The sequence below is a fragment of the Phocoena phocoena genome, chromosome 6, assembly GCF_963924675.1.
Source record: "Phocoena phocoena chromosome 6, mPhoPho1.1, whole genome shotgun sequence".
NCBI lineage: Eukaryota > Metazoa > Chordata > Mammalia > Artiodactyla > Phocoenidae > Phocoena > Phocoena phocoena.
The window spans coordinates 65132507-65152901 of NC_089224.1; the positions used below are offsets into that span (position 1 = coordinate 65132507).

At 42.5% G+C, this 20395-nt stretch overlaps 1 protein-coding gene across 1 annotated transcript in view; it reads left to right on the forward strand.

The window, feature by feature from the left end:
• Window positions 1–20395, forward strand: part of PIP5K1B (phosphatidylinositol-4-phosphate 5-kinase type 1 beta) — a 329448-nt gene that overhangs the window by 165222 nt on the left and 143831 nt on the right. The window contains exon 5 of the mRNA XM_065878752.1: window positions 10923–11040. Within this exon, the coding sequence (XP_065734824.1) occupies window positions 10923–11040 (118 nt within the window). The remainder of the gene's footprint in view (window positions 1–10922; window positions 11041–20395) is intronic.

Consider the following 20395-nt stretch of genomic DNA (forward strand, 5'->3'; position numbering starts at 1 on the left):
CATATAGCCACAACAGAGCCCATGGATAAAAGAAAGTCAGCTATGAACCCAGACAGCTTCGTTTTGCTTTAAATGCTCTGGGCTGAAGAACAAAGTTGGTCTATGCAAGTTTTAAAGTTTGCTTCTCTAGGTTTCCCTAGCAGCCACAAGAACTAGTTTCCATGCAGAAAATGGACAACCCCAAGGCCTAAGATATAATCCTGTCTGCTCATGACACTGCTCTTCTTTCTATAGCTGGAAAATGTCCGTTGTGTTTGTTTTTAACAACCTATCATTCCAAAACAGTATGTATTAACTATTTTTTCTCTTTAAAGTCAGGAGGTTATGAGTTTATCTTAATCTTTTGGTATGTTCTGTTAGGCTCAAATTCCTGTGAATTAGGCTTAAATTCCTGTAAATGTGTTTCCAGAATATTCTAATTCTCATGGTCTTCTAGGGCCTCTACCCAAATATTCCAACCTTATTTTTATCTTCCACTGCAAAGAACAAGAGGAGCAGAGGCCTTTGGTAAGAGGCTGGCTGGCAGTGAGTTCAGGATGCTGGAGCAGTTACAGCTCAAGATGGGTGTACACAGAAGGGCAGGGTGCTGCATCCTGGCTGATCTTTTCTTCTCATAGTGTCCAATCAACAGAGCCAGCCATTGATGGGAACCACAGGAAGGCATGGCCCAAGCATACGGTCCCTAGGCCGGTAGCATCAGCATCATCTGGAACTTGTTAGAAATGCAGATTCTTGGGCTTCCCCAGATCAACAAAATCAGATACTCTGGGTCTGGGACCCAGGAATCTGTTTTAACAGTTGCTCCAGGTGATTCTAAGCACATAAAAGTTTGAGAACCACCGAGCTAGCACATTGCTTCCCATTTTAGGGTGACAGTTGTTCTAGTTGATACCAAGTTTTGTTCTTGGAGCTCATAAAACCCTAAATGATTTTTTCTTTTACTTTTTCTTTTTTTTTTTTTTTTTTTTTGTGGTACGCGGGCCTCTCACTGCTGTGGCCTCTCCCATTACAGAGCACAGGCTCCGGATGCGCAGGCTCAGTGGCCGTGGCCATGGCTCACGGGCCCAGCCGCTCCGCGGCATGTGGGATCTTCCCGGGCCGGGGCACGAACCCACGTCACCTGCATTGGCAGGCAGACTCTCAACCACTGTGCCACCAGGGAAGCCCCCTAAATGATTTTTTAATTAATATCTTAAATATCAAAATTACATGTTTAGCAACTGAATTATACATGACACTGTATGAGATACGTACAACAAGGAGCACATAACTGAGGTCTTCATAGGCTCTTTTAGGCCCTTTGAGTGCCTTGATTCCTTTTGTTCACTGACAATTTTTCATAAGCATACTGCATCGTTATGATTAAGACAAGAATGAGATTTTTTTTCACCTTTTTATTCAGGAGTAAGAAACCAGAGTTGGACCTGGCTGGCTTCTGTATCTTTGACCTTAACTCTATATTCCAGGATAGCAGCAGCAGCTGCTGAATGGCACACACGTCACTGGTGAGGGGCACCTAACTGACCCTATTTAGAGGAGTCCATTGTCACATTTAAAATATATCATTTAAAGCATATATAGCTTTTAAATGTCAATATGACATTAAATGTTTGATTCAGGCAAAAATTTCTTTCAGCAGATACTGTATTGTTTGTTTAAAGAACGTATGTGCTCCAGATGCATTTATATGAAGCAGAAGAAACTTACATGGGGTCTTGTCTCAGTTTCCTCATCTGGGATCAGCTTCTTCATTGGTTTAGCAAAGGGATTGGACCCAGTATTTCTCAATGGAGGTGCTATTGGCTTTTTTTGGATGAGTTAATTCTTTGTGCAAGACTGCACATTTGTCAACCCCAGGCCATGCCAGTAACTGTAGCAATCAAAATGCCCCCCAGAGTGATGGATAAATTCAGTATCTTGATCATGGTGGTGGTTTCACTGGTATATGCATATGTGAAGATTAATAAATGTTATACTCTATTGTATGTCATTTGTAACTCAGTAAAGGGGCCAAATAATGCTCCTTCCCTACCTACCCATATGCCTGTGGATGAGTAGAGAAAGGTGGACAGGACTGGCCCTTGTTGAAGCAACTGAAACATTCTGAAGTCTCTGGTGGCTCTAAAATTCAATGCATTTATCTGGGTCATAGAACTAATTGATTAGGGTACCTTGAGATGTTTTAATTTACCACTGCTAGGAAGCTGCTGGTTCTGTTTCCCTTAGCAACAAAGTGCATTGTGTTATTTTTTTATTTCTTTATTTTAAAGTGGCTCAAAGTTATTTTCAGGTATTATGTATTTGCACTACAGATTATTTCATTTTGTAGATGGAGAAAGCTCTGGACCTGTTTAAGACTTGAAGGATGATATAATACCCTTTTCAACTATATGGTTCCATGATCTTCCAAGGTCACAAAGTAGATGAGTAAGAGAACCATGGTCATATCTTAATCTTTTGACCCCAAATTCTGTGCCATGATCAGAAACTCAGGGTTGCAGATAAATGTTCCCATGTAAATGGAATTAGGAAGAAAGAGGATGTTTTATAATGTTTCTACCATGTAAACCTGAACCTGAACTGGCAACAGGAGGCAAAGTTTATGTGCCAACTATGGACCAAGCATAGTTTTATTCATAATATTTATATAATATGCATTATTCGATTATTGTTATTACTTTCATCTTTACCATAAAAAAGCCATTTTATATATGAAGTAACTAAGGCCCTGGGATGTTAAGTGGCTTAACCCAAAGTGATAAACCAAAAAATGGTAAAGCCAGGATTTGAACTCCGGGGTGGCTGGCTCCAAAGTTTTGTTTCTCCCAACACTATGGTGATAAAGCACAGGAACAGTATTTCTGCATTTTTGAATCAAAAAAAAATCTAGAATTACGAAACTAAATCTACCTGTCTGGCCCCTTGACAATCAGCTTGAATCCGTCCCTCTGCTCCCCTGCAGGAGACACCATCACTGCCTTCTCTGGAAAGCTGGCAATAAAAGTTTATATATCTTTCCATATTCAAGAATAATTATCTAACCAAAGACTTTGTAAAACTCTCCTGAATTTTCATCTCCTCACTTATGAAATGGAGTTTAGCTTGCTTTGAGGACCGTTGCAAAGCACAGACTGCCCTTAGATTGATGGATGCTCTTTGGGATTTATTTGAATCTCCAGGGAATACCCTCAAAGAGAGGAGAGAATTCCACAGAACTACTGTAAGGGTGAAACATTATTCTAAATGACAAGCAAACATATATGTCAAAGGTCATATGAGTGTTGCCAGATATCAGTGCTAGACGTTATGGTTTTGACAGACTCGCCAACCACCTGCATTTCAAGTTTCACTGACATAAACTCATCCAAGAATCTGTCTGTACCAGGGGTCAGCACACTACAGCTCAAGAGAAAAAGCTGGCCCCCTGCCTCTTTGTTTAAATAAAGTTTACTTGTAACACAGCCTCGCCCATTCACTTACATATTGTCTATGGCTCCTTTTGCACTACGACAGCACAGTTGGGTAGTTGCAACAAGACTCTAAAAAGATTGCCAACCCCTGATCTATACAGACATTCCATACCGGGTTTTATATAGATGTGGATAGAACACAAAGCTGCCGGAATATTTTTCTCTGGATTAAATGAGAGGTGTGACTGTCACTGGACAAGCCAATAACACAAGGTCCCTTCCAGTCAAAACTTTTAAAATATTTGTTCAACATTTGTGTAGCGGGGATGTGGAAAAATGATTTTCTGTCAATAAAAATTATATATCTCTTCCTTTAACTCAAAAATGAAAGATTTATTGCACGCACTGAATATTACATAACATTTTAACTTATTTGAAATTGCCTTGCAAACATAATTTCCCAGTGTGGTAATAACTACTTGAGAAGTTTACCATTTAGAGGATGAACAACGATATCACATGTTCCCAGTAAATGACACCCCAGAACGCATTCTTTGGTTTTGGAATTTAAGCTGTCGCTGTCAGCTGATTCGCCTCGAAAGATGGTGCAGCCTCGTGTTTCACAAGGCGGCTCAGGGGTACCCATCACAGATGTACTCAGCAGAAGGAGGTTGGCACCAGCAGGGGGGTATGTCTGTTATTTTCTTATGTTTGTTTTGTTTTTCCATTCAAGAGCACTGTCTGATTTGGCAAGAGAGAGGACCAATTTCTGTTTCACAGGTTAAATAGTTATGTGTGAAACCTGCGCGATCTCTACCTTGCCTGAGTTGGCAGAGGCAATTAATAATGCTTAAAGCTGCTTCTTCATACCCTGACTTACAAAGGTCTACTTTGAAGACTGGCTGCCGCCACTAGTTTGTTACTGGACTGTAGTGTCACTTGTCCAATTGTATTGCACTTAAGTTTTCTTTGTCTCAGTATCACCATCTGTACATTAGGACAAAGGACCCTTCACTGATCCTGCCTCATGGGAGGTGTGGTCATGTTTGCTGTGATGGTTAAATTTATGTGTCACCTTGACTGGCTAAGAGATGCCCAGATAGCTGATAAGACATTATTTCTGGGTGTGTCTGTGAGGATGTTTCTAGAAGAAAGTAGCATTTGAATCAATAGACTGAGTAAAGAAAATCACCTCACCGATTTGGGTGGGCATCATCTAATTCGTTGAGGGCCTGAATAGAACAAAGAGGTGGGAAAAGGGCTAATTCACTCCCTGCTTGAGCTGGGACATCCATCTTCTCTTGCCCTGGGACGTCAGCATTCCTGGTTCTTGGGCCTTCAGGCTTGGACCAGGCCTTATACCATTGGCTTTCCTGGTTCTCAGACATTCGGGTTTGGACTGGAATTACACCACCAGCTCTCCTGGACCCCCAGCTTGCATATGGCAGATCGTGGGACTTTTCAACCTCCATAATTGCATGAGCCGATCCCTCATGATAAATCTGTCACCTAGGAGTTGCTGACCCACTTGTTTTGCCAGGAGGCCACAAACCCACTAACTGTCGGTTACAGTTTGAAATCAAGGAAGCTCACCATATATAAAATGCTGCCTCTAAAACCTCAAAGCTCTGGGCCTCAGCTCCAAAACTGGACCCCTTAAGGGTCCTGGAGATGCTTACTCAGTTTCACCCCATTGCTTTGCACCACATCTCTCCACCCAGTGCCGCCAAAAATAGCGCTTGGCTATCAGGCTCTAAAATCACATACACAAAGCTGGGTGTTCACGGTACATACAGATGAGAACCCCAGCATGGCTAATCAAACTCAGCCTACCTGAGGCCCTCCTGGGGAAGTAATTGGGGTATTTGGGCAGGTGGTACCTGAAGCCTCTAACTGGATCCTGAAAAGGAAGCCTAACCGGGGAACATTAAATTGAAGTTAAGGCAAAGCTGACTGCTTGTGACTTTTCCAATGCCCTGATGTGGATCTCATCTCCCCTCTTGTTTGTTCCTGACTAGCCTCGGTCAGTGCTTTCCCTCCCTGGACTTTGATTTCCTTATCTGCTAAATGGGAAATTCCAGACGGTGGCTAATGCTTCCTCAAGCTTCAGCGTTGTATAATCCTAAACATTTATTGCCATTAAGAAATAACGTTATGGGAACATATGTATATGTATAGCTGATTCACTTTGTTATAAAGCAGAAACTAACACACCATTGTAAAGCAATTATACCCCAATAAAGATGTTAAAAAAAAAAAAAAAAGAAAGAACGTACTTTTGGACTTAAGACGAACACTAACTTTAAATTAAATGTAGTTAAATTAACAATTGAACACTCCTCCGAAGAGTGAATATGAAAATGCCAGAGCTGATCCATAATCAGACTTTGCTTCTTGGTGAAATAAGGGAGAAAAGGACGAGATAGAGAAAAGTACAGTTTTTTAGTTGAAGTTTCTTCCTCCTCTGGTGGAGTTAACAAACCCTTTCTTTAATAATTTGATAGGACAGTACTGTGTGTTGGCTTACTTGTTTAGGTTCTTACTGGGCAAAAGCAAGTTGGAAATCCCATGTCGGCCTCCAGATTTTTATTGGTGAAATTTTACCAGCTCTTGGGATCCAAACATGTCAAACCCCTGGTGAAAACCTCACAGCTGAAATTTCCAAAGGCTTGATTTTATGCCAAGACAGGAAAGTGGAGTTTTTTCCCCCAGTCACTACATAAATGGATTGAAGAAACATAAGTCTTAAATTGTGAAGAAGTCTGCTCTTCAGCAGAGTCCGTTTTTGCTGGAGAAACCTAGGTGCCGGACAGTCTCCTGTTGGCTACCACCCAGGCTCCAGCAAGGAAAGCCTGCAGGAGTCTCTGGTGGACCTCTTCCACGGGCCAGCAGACTAACGCTGATTGCGGTTGTGTTACTGCCTTGGCTTAGCCTTTCGTGCGCGTGCAGAGGAGCCTCTGTGCTGGCCATCAGTGGACCAGAACCCACACTGGTACCCAGTAGGTCTGCCAGTGCCCAACCTGAGAAAATCAGGTTAGTGTCTGCTGGCTTATCCTCACTGCACCCGCTGTTTGGTGTTGCGCTTGTGCCCTATACCTCCTGACAAACTCCAGCTGGAGCCAACAGCCCATTAATTTACATTTCCTGCAGTAGAACTTCGTTCATGCCGAGTCGGTATTTGTTACTCCCTGGAGCAGCTCAATAAGCAGAAGCAAACCCTTCTGCTGTGTGGTACCCAGTGTGCAGAGCTTTGTTTTGGGGTTATGGCTTTTACCCCTAACTTAAAAAAAATTTTTTTAATGTTGTAAATGGCAATATATAGAAGGGTTAATCCCCATGATGCTTTTAGAAGAAATACTGTGAAAAGTGTGCCTTTCGTTCCTGTGCCTTTATTACCTGTCTAGCTCTAATGGTCACTGTTACTTGGGGTCTGTATATCCTTCAAGGATTTTTTGTGCAGGTACATGCCAAAGATATATTTTTTGCTTTTGTATGCAAATGGTGGCATGCCATACACAGTATTCTGCATCAAGCTTCTTTCACTTAATCTGTCTCAGATCTCACCACGTCAGTACATAAGCCTCCTCGTTCTTTTTTAATAGCTGCGTGGTATTCCAGTGTGTGGCTGAACCATAATTACGTTGACTGGTTCCCTTCTGAGAGACATCTAAGGTGCTTCCAATCCTTTGTCCTTACAAACAGTGCCGTAATGAATAACCAGGTACAAACATGTCATTTTGTACAAACAGCAGTTTATCTGTACTGTAAATTATAGCTATGCATTTGCTGAATCAAGAGTTATGTACATTTGTCATTTTGACAGGAGTTGTGAAAATGTCCTCCAAAGGAAAAGTATCAATTTACTTTCCCACTAATAGTGTCTCAGGATACCAGTCTCCCTTGAGCTATATCAAAGTTTTAAATTTCTGCCCATCTGAGAGAGAAAATGATATCTCGGTGACCGTTAATTTGCATTTATTCTATTATAAATGAGGTTGAACATCTTTTCATATGCATAAGCCATTTATACTTCCATTTCTGTGAAGTGCCTGATTATACCCTTGGCTATTTTTTTTACATATATAACTTTTCGGTCTTTTTCTCTGCTGTATTTTGGAGCTCTCTGTATTGGGAGATTAGCTCTTTGTGATATGAGCTGCAAATATTTTCTCATTTTGTCACTTTCATTTTCCCTTTTTTTTTTTTTTTAAGCCAGTTAGTCACTTCATTCTCCACGTGACATGTCCAACCCTGGGCTGTCTCCCGTCACCACACAGCCTTAATCATCCAGACACACTGAGGGCTCCCCACTTGCCAGGTGCATGGCCTTTCACGTTTCCATCCACTTTGCCATGTTATTTCTAGAGGCTCAGTACCAGGCCTCAGAGAGCACAGCTTGTAAATGGCAGAGATGGAACTGGAACCCAGGTGTCGCTGGACCACAGGGAGTTAGGAGCATCTTAACTCCCATACAGGGCATCCAGTATGATTTAACAGAATGCAAAGTCTTAATGTTTGTCAAAGGAAAGCAGAATTCATAAGCTAAAACCTACTAAGAGAAAAAAAGTGGCAATGTTTTATGATCCACTATTAGGGAATGTTCCTCTCCATTCAGGCAAATGGAGAGGTTCAAGATTGTATAACCTCAGCAGTTAATTATTAATATATTGTTAGTTATGCTGTGAAGAAATTGCCACTTTCTATAATGCCTGTGTTAAGTATTACCCCTGCCCCCTTTTCATCATCTCCATTTATACAAATACAATTTATTGATGACCCCATACAGGCAAGCCTGCCTCACAGTTGACCCATACCATTCTCTGTATCCAAAGCTAGCTAGATTCGGTGGGGTTTTTTTCTCATTTTTAGTGACGCGGTGGCTTTTAATACGAGCTGTGTCAGGGTGGATACCTAAAGAAACGAATGTTCCCTTTCTCTAACCAGAGATGTTCTCTGTGTACGTGTGTGTGCGTGCGTGCGTGGGCGCATGTGTCTGCCTGTCTCATTGCCAAGGAAACCTAACACTATCCTTTTTACACCATTGCTAAATAAACCATAGTACTCAGGGAGATGTGAATCCAAGGAAAACTATTGTAATTAATACTTGCTTCAGGGAAAGGTGAACAACTCAAGAAGCTCAGAGTTACCAAAAATGAAAATGATAATAAAAAATACTGTATCCTCAGGGGCTTCCCTGGTGGCGCAGTGGTTGAGAATCTGCCTGCTAATGCAGGGGACACGGGTTCGAGCTCTGGTTTGGGAGGATCCCACATGCCGCGGAGCAACTAGGCCCGTGAGCCACAACTACTGAGCCTGCGCGTCTAGAGCCTGTGCTCCACAACAGGAGAGGCCGCGATAGTGAGAGGCCCGCGCACCGCGATGAAGAGTGGCCCCCGCTTGCCACAGCTAGAGAAAGCCCTCGCACAGAAATGAAGACGTAATTAATTAATAAACTCCTACCCCCAACATCTCCTTAAAAAAAAAAAAAAATACTGTATCCTCTCTAATAAAATCTTGGGCCCCCCAACTGCATGGAAATAAATCATTTAAAGAATAATTCCATGTAAGTGGAACGGGTGTTTTATTTTACTCTTGAATGTTGAAGGTGATCTGCTGTAATGGAGTGAATTGCTTTGCATGAGATTGAAAGGAGAAAACAGAGTGGAACAAATTAAAAAATTGGCAACACTCTTAACCCACTGAAAATAGCCTGCTTCAGAGCCCAAGGCATTGTGATTATTTTTACTTGCTTGCAACAGTGAAGAAGGATGTCAGAGGTCATTTTGAACCTCTGCTTTTACCTCTTATGTCTACATAGCGCATGTTTTCAAGTTATGTTCATATAAGTTCCAAAATTACTCCTTTTGGCAATCCCGTAAGAGCTGTAACTGAGTGCATGTCTCCTCATAAATCCCAAAATATGGAATGAGGAAATGTTTGAATACCATACCTGGGTGTCATACAAGCATTATGAATATTCAGCTGTACTTACTTAGGGCAACGGTAGCCATTTAAGTGAGCAGATGATATGGGGGCTCTTCCATACATGAGCTCTTCTCCCAGGCAGCCTCCGTTCCTGTGTCACTCCCCTCCTGTGTGTGCCTTGCTGCTGCCTGAGTGCAGTCCTGGCCTTTCCAGATAAGATTTGTTATAAGAGGATGGCCCCTACCAACACAAGCCAACTACTTCCTCTGGAACTCACCAGAAGGAACAGTCATCTGTAACCATGCAGGGGAAAACCTGGCCGCACTGGGTACATTGAACAGATCAAGGATGATCTTTGACTATGGTGATTTTGACTTTATATGTTGACTTTTGAACCTAAGCTTCACCTAAGAATCAACTTTACTGAATTAGCATTATCTTGAAAACTCATTTTTTCACTCAAAAAATACTTACCGTCTACCATGTGTTAGGTGCTGATACAAAATTCTGACTGACCTCAGCAAACTTAAATTGTAGTAGATTCCAGGTGCTTGTTGTGTGCTAAAAGCCTTTTTATTTGCACAGTTGATTTCGTTTAACATCCATGAAAATCAGCCTTCAGTGTCCCATCTAGAATATGGTAAAAAGAGATCCTGAATCTCTACATAAAAGTATATTATTCTACTGCATTGTTCTAATTTCTTACAATGAAGGATTAGGTGACTTTTCTGATGTCATGTGAAATAGATCTAGTCAAAGAATAAAATGAATGGTAAACATCGTAAACATCAAAATTCAGGGTAGTGGATGCCTCTGAGGAGAAGGAAGGGTATATGATCAGTAAAAAGTACAGAAGGCAATTCAACTATATGAATAATATTCTTAAGGAGCATTTTAGGTTCATGAGTATTCACTGATTTCTGTATACCTTTTATATATCATAAATTTTGCACAAAATTTTTCAAAGGTGAACCCAGAAGAGGGAAAAAAAGATAATGATATATATGGGAATGGAAATCAGGTTTTAAAATCCCTAAAATGTCTAAGGTCTTTTTCCTGTAACTACGGATGTAAGAAAGAGTTCAGATTCAGGACCCATCTATTTCCACTGTGATGGTTCTCTCTGTTGGTGAGATATTTTCTAAATTATTTTACTTATTCCTGGTTTAAAATGTTTATCCAACATTCAAAATTCATTGCCAAAAAAATGCATTTTTGGCATTGTTCCAAACACTAAGCCCTGGATCTTCTACCTAAAGCATTACAACAGTGGTTTCACTGGGGAAAATGGAGAGATTTTCCCAAGAAGGAGGCAGAGGGGGATGATAAATTTTCAGGTTAAAGACACACTGTGATTGGCAAGGGATGCCTGCTTGGAGTGGCCCTTGCTGCGTTAGCATCTGTTTTTACCTGATGCCCATTGGCCTTTGTGACATGAGGTTAGAGAGACCCAGTATCAAGGGATGTTTTCCTAGAGGGGAAATTGGCACAGGACAAATAGAGCTAGAATTTGAAGTCAAAATTGTCTTTGCTAATGTTCCTTCTCTCTCTCTTTCTTTTTTTTTCTTTTTAACATTTTAACTGCAGTGAAGGGAGCAATCTGACCCCAGCACATCACTACCCAGACTTCAGATTTAAGACATACGCTCCACTAGCATTCCGATATTTCAGAGAACTTTTTGGTATCAAGCCTGATGATTACTTGGTAAGAACCTATCATTTTCCTTACTTCTCCAGAAATGTGTGACGTCAACATTTTTCTCATAGCAACAGTGACAAGTGGCTTGTGTCTCTTATTTTACAAAGCTCTGGAGCATAGTAAAAGTTCCAAGTTTCGTAAGGATTATAAATTTAGCTTCAGGAAATGTAGTTTAACTCTGCAGCTCTTACCTGATAGCTACAAAATGTGCTATGGTAATTGATATTTGAATAAGTGGGGTATCGGTTGCTACTTCAGATAATTATTCTAACAGATATATTATAATTAGTTATAAAGACTCCTGTGAATTTTGCTGATTGGATTCTGTATGAAAGCCTTCCTATTTTAATTGACTTATTTATACCATTCGTCTCAAACCTGCCTTGGCCCACAGCCATTTTCACCTTGACCTACAATTTGAATATGATTTTAAAGCAGCTGGATAGTTTTGTTTTCAACAGCTCTTCATGCCAGCTCTTTCTAGAGGTGTTTTTGTTTGGTACCAGAGCATGTATTATCCTTAGGCCTGTCTCTTCTCCCTGTCTGCCTCCTTGCACACAGTGGGCACAAACACAGCCGCCTTATTGTGAGAATGTCTGATGTGACCTCAGAGTTTTACCTTATTCCTATTCAAGAAGCCAGGAGCTCTCTTTCTGTTTCAAGAGAAAAAGTGGTTTAGCTCATAATTTGATCACTGTTAACACCCTGGGGCTCTTGAAAATTGGTTTTCAAGAAGCTTTAGGAAGGATACCATCAAATAGTTCTTGTTCTTCCCATTCTGAACGATCTTAATAAGACTTGAGCCAGATCCTAGAGGAATCCTTTGCAGAGGAAGTACGGCAACATGTGTTACTTGTTAACGGAGAGTATTTAAACTGTATCTTATAATTTGGGTAAGGTATAAATGGTTAACTTCAGAGCTGATTCTGTTCTGGGCTGATGAAAACCCATGAATTTAGCTGGGCCCTAAGAAAATAACATGACTTCTGCCTGATGAATGAGAGAATACTGGTTCCTCAAGACACATTAATAAGTCTTCACAGAGCATGAGAACTGAGTAGAAAGTCCTTGGGTGCCCTGCTGCCCTTAAATGTGCACTGATAAAACTCAACATCAAAAACAAATAAACAAACAACCCAATTTAAAAATGGGCAGAGGATCTGAACAGACATTTTTCCAAAAAAGACATACGGATGGCCAACAGGCACATGAAAAGATGCTCAACATCACTAATCATCAGAGACATGCAAATCAAAACCACAATGAGCTATCACCTCACACCTGTCAGAATGGCTATGTTGATCTCTGCCTCACCACACCCCTTTGATGGAGAGACTAGGTGCCTCTACCCAGCATTACGAACCCTGCCCTCCCAACCACTCAAGTACAACACAAACACACATATTTGCAGGATTGGGGGTGGGGTGTACCTTAGAGAAGATCCTTTAGTTTCTGGCCATTCTGTAATTACTGAGGGTCACTGTCATTCACGAAACATGTTTGGAGAACCCAGTGGGGTCTTGATATTGTGTTATTGAAAACAAGATTGATAGCTCATCTTCTGCCATATGTTACCAGTTAATGGATTCTCTTCTGACTTACCTTGAGCTTCTACCAGCCAAGGAGATGCCACTAGACTTGCATTTCATAACACAGATTCAATCAGTGTGATGAGATGGCTGTCTACCCTGAGTAGGTCTTCCTTTAGTGTTCCTATGGCCGCTGACCTGCAGGCTGGGAAGCCCGTTCTTTTATTCAGTCTTTCTCACAAGATTTCTCTCCTTGGGGAGGGCCTTTTTCTGAGCAACGACTCACACAGCTTATACAGTTTCCTAATGAGCCTTTAAGCTGGAAAAGTTACCTTCAAAATGAGGTCGGAGTATTTACAAAGGAGCAGGGGAGACCAAGCTGATGACTTCTCAAAGCAAAAGTCCTCCTTCGTGTACCTGGCAAGAGGTGGTTAGTTGATCGCTGGGTACTTTGAATACCAACTGTAACTAATATACTTTGCTAATAATTATGGAGAGATTCAAAAAATTATAAGTCATGGCACTCAGAGAACTTAGAATCCAATTGGAATGATGATTTATCTGGGAAAACAACGAATTCTACCAGGCAGTAAATAAAAAGACGGAAGCAAAACAATGAATACTCCAGGATTTCAAAGGAGGGAGAGGTCTTTCTCTGTTGGATTGATGATTGGGGGGCTTCTTATGGGCATGGCGTAGTTTAACTGTGACTTAAAAGTTGCAAGGGATTTGAGTAGGTGGGAAAAAGGGAAAGATGTTGGGACAGGGTAGAAGGGTAGGGAGCAGTGTTAGCACTGTCAGCCAGAGATGCAAATGCATTAAATATTTAGAAGGACTTTGAGTGGTCCAGTATAGCAGGAGGGGAAGGTTTTGATCAGGAAGATTAGAAAGACAGTGCTAGATAATTCAAATAACCAGTTGTGTGTTTAGTGGGTTTTTTGGTTTTGTTTTTTTAATTATAGGAAATTGGTGAAATGTCAAGACTGACTAGATATTTGATTATGTTGAAGTTTTGGGGGTTTTTTGGTGGGATGATTGTATTGTGGTTATGTTTGTTTTGTTTTGTTTTGTTTTGGTTTGTTGCGGTACGCGGGCCTCTCACTGTTGCGGCCTCTCCCGTTGCGGAGCACAGGCTCCGGACGCGCAGGCTCAGCGGCCACGGCTCACGGGCCCAGCTGCTCCGCGGCATGTGGAATCTTCCCGGACCGGGGCACGAACCCGTGTCCCCTGCATCGGCAGGCGGACTCTCAACCACTGTGCCACCAGGGAAGCCCGTGGTTGTGTTTTAAAAGAGGAATCCTTGTCTTTTAGAGACACATACTGAAATATCTGTGGGAGAAATGATACGATGTCTGCGATTTGCTTCAAAAGAATCTGAGGGAAGCAGCCAGGACAATGGTTGAGGGTGTAAAGGAAACAAGGCTGGCCATGAGTTGATAGCTGAAGATAGACACGTTGAAGCCAGAAGATAGACACGTGTGTCAACTCACACATAATGTTAATTAGTTCTCTTTACTTTCGTGTATGTTTGAAATTTTCCATAATGAAAAGTTAGGGGGGAAAAAAAGATGGGATCAGACAGATAAGTGTGCTTTTGTTTGATTGCATTTTCCACCTCCCTTATTAATTGTACACACAGTTCAGTAACCGGACCCATTTCCGGGACCTGCAAGAAACAGAACAAGGGCAGTGGGCCTCTAGCTAAACATGGCCGCCTGGTCCCCAATGGCTGCGGCTACCCACAGCCCAGGACCAAGGCAGCTCACCTTACTGGTCTTGGAGCTTCTAGAAGCTCACTCTAAACTACTACATCTGAGGAGCCCACCCAGTCATCTGGAGTGTGGTAGATGAGGAAAGGGGTCTTTTGCCAGACACAACATACTTCAGAAAGTCAGGTGGAAACTCAGAGACCATTTTTTTTTAAAAAATTTATTTATTTATTTATTTTTGGCTGCATTGGGTCTTTGCCGCTGCGCACGGGCCCTCTCCAGTTGCAGCGAGCGGGGGCCCCTCTTCGTTGTGGTGCGTGGGCTTCTCACTGCAGTGGCCTCTCCGCTGCAGAGCACAGGCTCCAGGCGCCTGGGCTTCAGTAGTTATGGCTCGTGGGCCCCAGAGTGCAGGCTCAGTAGTTGTGGCGCAGGGGCCCAGCTGCTCCGCGGCATGTGGGATCCCCCCAGACTAGGACTCGAACCCGTGTCCCCTGCATTGGCAAGCAGATTCCCAACCACTGTGCCACCAGGGAAGCCCTTAGAGACTTTTTCACCCAGCTCTTCATTGTAGGTGAGGAATCTGAAGCTGGTGAAGGGAGATGCCCAAGGTTACCCACGTTGGGGACTGGAGGCAGAGCCCAGGCCGGAACAGTGGTCTCACCTCCTTCCCTGGTGCTCTTTCCCTCTACCAGTTGGCCTCATGCTTCCCAACCACTAAGTCTCAGACCTCTTATTAGATGTGGTCTCAAGGTGACCACTCCCTAGCCGTCAAACTATGAACTGTGGTTCTCCATTCTGAAGAATACAGCCAAAAAGGTAAAAGACCCCTAACAAAGCACATTTTCAAAGAGTTAAGGCCAAAAAAGCACAGAAAAATGAATTAAAACGTCCCCTGAAAAACTGTGTGAAGAAAAAAAAAGGATATGGTGCAGATCACAAATGCATGCTGGCATCTATCAAACTGGGGTTATCTAAACCCAAATTTGTGAAGATATACTGATCTAAATGGGAGAGGAAAGGAGAGGGTAACTTTACGTAGGGATTGGTAACTATTGGTAGATTTGATATTGGATCTCTGTGATATGTTTGTATTTCTACTTAGTCTTACGCTGTTGCATCTGGATTTCAGCCTGAATAACTCTGATTACATTCTCAGTACCATTAAAACTCACCATGTGCGTGCTAATTACAAGTTCATGTTGAAACGTGCATAATTTGGATATAAGACAGTGTGGTGAAGGTATGTCCACGTGCACCGCACAGCAATGCAAATGCTCCTTATTCCTTATTTGTTCCTAAATAAATGCCTCCCAGGGGAAGGCCAAGGGGCCCCAAAGCATTTTTTTCCCATTTCTGCTTGGGCAGCAGGCCTTTGGTTCATTTCCTTCTTTACCAGGTGCCTGGGTAGTCCCAAATCCAGGGTGATTTATATGATATTTTTCAGGCTCACCAACACCCATAAGAAAGAGAGCGGGGTGAATATTTGACACTGTCGAGGGTAAGAAATGGCAGGAAAAATGATCTCCACCTCACCGTGCAAGTTTACAACGTTAATTTGCCTTGGCAGGTTCCAGCTGGGTTGTACTTTGCATTCTTTCCAGTGGGTACATAGGGAGGCCCTGCAGGAAATACAAGACAGGGAAGGAACACGTTGGAACAGCTTGCCCAGATGAGAGGGCTGGGAAGGTGCATCAACCCAGGCGTGTACACAGGGGCTTGTTGATCATGGCTAATTAAAATGTTCCCATAGCTCCTCTATATTTGCTCTGAAAAGGCGACATTTCAGAGAAGATTGCTTAGCAAGAGAACATGGTAACCAAGTTGCAGGGTGGAAAACCATAGAACTAGAGGTGATAATGGTAATAGTCCCCGGTGTTCAGCGTCGTAATGCTAGTTTATTGCAGACTGATGCTGTGCTAGGAGTGACCCCAAAATGGTTATTAAAATAGGTCAAAACAACTGATTTCTCCATTCATATTCATTTATAAATTACATAATAAAGGAGTATTTGGCAATTAAGTAACCAATGAGATAGCCTCCAGATTGTGTTACTGCTTGTAGAAGAATTTGAGAGTTTAATTGGAAGCAGATGTTCACGTCTGAATCCGGTTTTCCCTAGACAGCTCTTCCCGGATCACCCCCTAATTTCTCTATTTGCAGAAATAGATCACCCCCTAATTTCTGTATTCTTTGCTTTTTTGTGTACTTTCACAACATTTACTCCTATCCATAAGAAGGTTCTGTGCCAGAAATTCAAACCCCATGGAACAAAAAATCAGAATCCTAAAGGGAGTCTGGGGTCTGCCTTCACTTTTTATGAGAATGGGATCCACACCTTAATTTTTCCGGGTCTCAAATTCATGATTATACAGAAGACCCAGGTTCTTTCTTTCTTTTTTAAAAATATTAATTTATTTTCTAATTGAATTATAGTTAATTCACAATGTCATGTTAGTTTCAAGTATACAGCAAAGTGATTCAGTTACGTGTGTGTGTGTGTGTTACACACGCACACGTTCTTTTTCAGATTCTTTTCTATTATAGGTATTACAAGGTATTGAGTAGAGTTCCCTGTGCTATACAGTAGGTTCTTGTTGCTTATCTATTTTACGTATAGTAGTGTGTATATGTTAATCCCAAACCCCTAACTTATCTTGTCACCCCCGGCCCATCTCTTTTCTTGCTTCACCAAGAATATCTTAGTGTACCTTTGGGTAGCCCTCTTGTCGTGGGACTTAGGCTGAAACCCTCAGTACATCCTAGGGCACTGCTGGCTCTCCAGCTGTGTGTATGATCATGTAATGAAAAATGGCAACAGCAGTGACTAAGTGGTCACTCTGCCTGGGGTTTCAAAAGCATTCATTTTTAAAACTTTGAGCTGCTATTAGGTAGATATTACCACCTTTATTTTAGAGATGAGGTTCCTAAGACTCCAAGATGCTAAGTTCCTCACTCAAGGTCAGAGAACTGGCTACTGACAGAGTCATGATTTTAGAAACATCAGTCGATTCCAAGTCCCAGGCCTTTCCTTCCGCATGGACTCTGCACACAGCAGGGAAGGTGCCCTCTGCTTCTTCCTGGCTTTTATAGCATCCTGTGTGCAGTGTGATGACTATTTTTGTTTTCCTCTCTTATCCTCAACTGGTTCATAAGGGCTTAGGCTGCATTGCTGCTTAGCAAGAGAGCTTCAGGAAGCAAGGCTAGAGGAAAAAGGAGGAGGTAGCAGATGGAAGTTGCCAGTGATGCTTAGGAAGGCAGCAAACACTTGCTTCTTTCTTTTCCTGGTGGATTTTGTTTCCCTTACCCACAGTGCTGCCAAAGCAGGTTAATTTAAAAGGTAACATCTAGAAACTTCCTTTTAATCATTCTTCTCCCAGTTTCTCTGTTTCTTCTCCTCCCTCCTTCCTTTTGTTCCTCACTTCCTCTCAGATTTTTCTGTGATGAGGACTTAAATATTCACAAGCCCAGATAAAACGCTTTGGAGGATGTTCAGCCCTGGTGTTTTCAGATGCCTCCATCCTCAAAGTACAGTTCCTTAAATCCCTGCTTTTGCCTTGCACCAGGGCTCGTCTGATCTCACACCATAGCTTCCTTACCTTTTTCTCTGCCCCTAATGTTTCTCTAGTTAATAATTGGGATTTATTAGCTAATAAACACTAAGCTCATTAGCCCAAAGTTGACTGTTCTGCTGGGTTGGGGCACTTCTTGGTGAGACAGCTCTTCAGTTGTTGGTAAATTTCAGTCATTTATTTGACAAAAATTTATTGAGTTCCTTCTGTGTACAAGGCACAGGTCCTGAACTATATCAGAGTATAAGACAGTCATAGTTTCTGCCCTCATAGAGTTTTACAATCTCATGGGAACTTGGAATAACTAAATAGGCAATTAAGGTATTTTGTGGTAACTTGTGTGACGAGAACATTCAGTGCCAGGAAACAGTTGATCTGGATTCACAGAACCAGGGAGAGTTTTCCAGGGCAAGCGCTGTCCAGCAGACACTGAAGGCCAAAGTCACTGTAACAGCCTCCTCACTGTGTCTTCCTTTTGTCCACCTACTGCGGGCTCTCAGCACAGCAGATGGAATGGTCCTCTGCTCCAGATGCTGCAATGGCTTTCAGCTCCCCTAGAGAAAGGGCCAAAGTCCATACCATGGCCTATGGCTCCCTATGTGTCGGGTCCACCCAACCCTTCTGGCTTCTTCCCTTTCAGCTCTCCTCCCTGCTCCCTCTGCTTCAGCCATGGCCTCCTTGCTGTGCCTTGAACTCTCCAGGTCTCAAGATCTTAGCATTTGCCCTTCCCTGTGCCTGGAGTACCCTTTCCCCAAGTATTCCCAGGCCTCTCCTCAAATGCCACCTTCCCAATAATGCTTTTTTTTTTATAATTGTTTTTCTGTTATTTGTAAAACAAGTTTTACTTTTTTTTTTTTTTTTTTTTTTTTTTTTGCGGTACGTGGGCCTCTCACTGCTGTGGCCTCCCCTGTTGCAGAGCACAGGCTCCGGACGTGCGGGCTCAGCAGCCATGGCTCACGGGCCCAGCTGCTCCGCAGCATGTGGGATCCTCTCGGACCGGGGCACAAACCCATGTCCCCTGCATCGGCAGGCGGACTCTCAACCACTGCGCCACCAGGGAAGCCCCTCCCGATAATGCTTTTAGTGACCACCCAGGCCTCATCATTGCTGGCACTCCCTGCCCCCCTTTCCATGCTTCCTCTTTCTCAACAGCACTTGGCACGTACTGATGTATAAGTTATTTACTTGTTTGTTGACTGTTTCCTCCTACTAGAATATAAGCTTCCTGAGTGCCTGGGACAGTACAGACAGATGCTCAGTAGATACTTTTTAAATGTTGAATGAACACATGAATGATGCATTTCTGGCATACAACTAGAATCATATGTGAAATTAACCAAATCACCCTGAGGGTTTTCATGAAGAATCAGCAAGCCGAGTATATGTTAAAACACTGGTATGTCGAGTATATAAGTGCATACTCATTCTACCAAAAATACTCTGTTACAATATAATGCTAGTCTAGTTTATGTTCTCAAGAAAATAAGGGTTTTTTTTTTAGAATAAGTTTTATTCAGTGGTAGTCAACCAGGTAAAGGGAGCATGGAGGTTGTTTCCGACAGAGGAAAATGCAAAAGCCAAGAGTGTGTGGCACACTTAAGAAAATGAGACATAGTTCTCTGTGTTTACAGGTAGGGTTTGAGGAGAGAAGTGATGAGAGAGAAGGCTGGAGAGCAGGACTCCATCATTCATGGACTCAAATGCTCTCTCTTAAGAAACTTGGGTATTCTCTTCTTTGTAAACAGGGGAACCCATTGAAAGGTGTGAAGGCATGGAAGGCTTTGCAATTCAGAAAGACCACTGGTCTCTTGGTGGAGAATGCACAGGGGGGTCGAGAATGGATAGTTGAGAACAGGTGGAGCTCGCCATAGCAATGAAGGCGTGAAACAATGAAACCACTGAACTTTGGGTATTGGAGAAAGAGATGCCATGAAGGGGGCAGATATTATCAGTAGTCTGGGTATGGAAGGTGAAGAAATGTGAGACATCGAAGAGGATGCCCAAGTTTCTGGTTTGGGGAGCAAAATGAAGATAATGATGCATCAGGATAATGATGCTTCCATGATCTAAGATAGAGGAGAAGGGGAGAAGATGGAGGGTGGGAGAGGAGGCAGATGATCTAGAGTCACCATGTATAGTTGTACAGGGTGCGCACTGCCCAAGAACACCTGGCTAAGGTGAAGGAATGAAGACCGGAATCCATTCCTTCGTCTATTCACCAACCTGTATCTGGTCCAGAGCTGCATCTGCCAGGAAAAAGAGTTCCCTCTTTCTGATTACTACAAAGTCACCACAGGGGCTAACCACAGGCCCGAGATGAACTTGTTACCTGTGCAGTGTTTCTGGTATAACCTAATAGAAATGTCTGTTGAAAAGTTAGGCATACAGGTCTGGATCCCTAGAGAGAGATCTGAGCTGGAGACTGAGAGGTTAGAGTCATTTCCTTGTTGAAACCATGAGTGGATGACCTCCCTTGGGAGAGTAAATAGTGAGAAGAGAATAGGTGTTGGTGTCAAGTGACAAATACACAGTGTGGATCACACCTTCTGTTGTT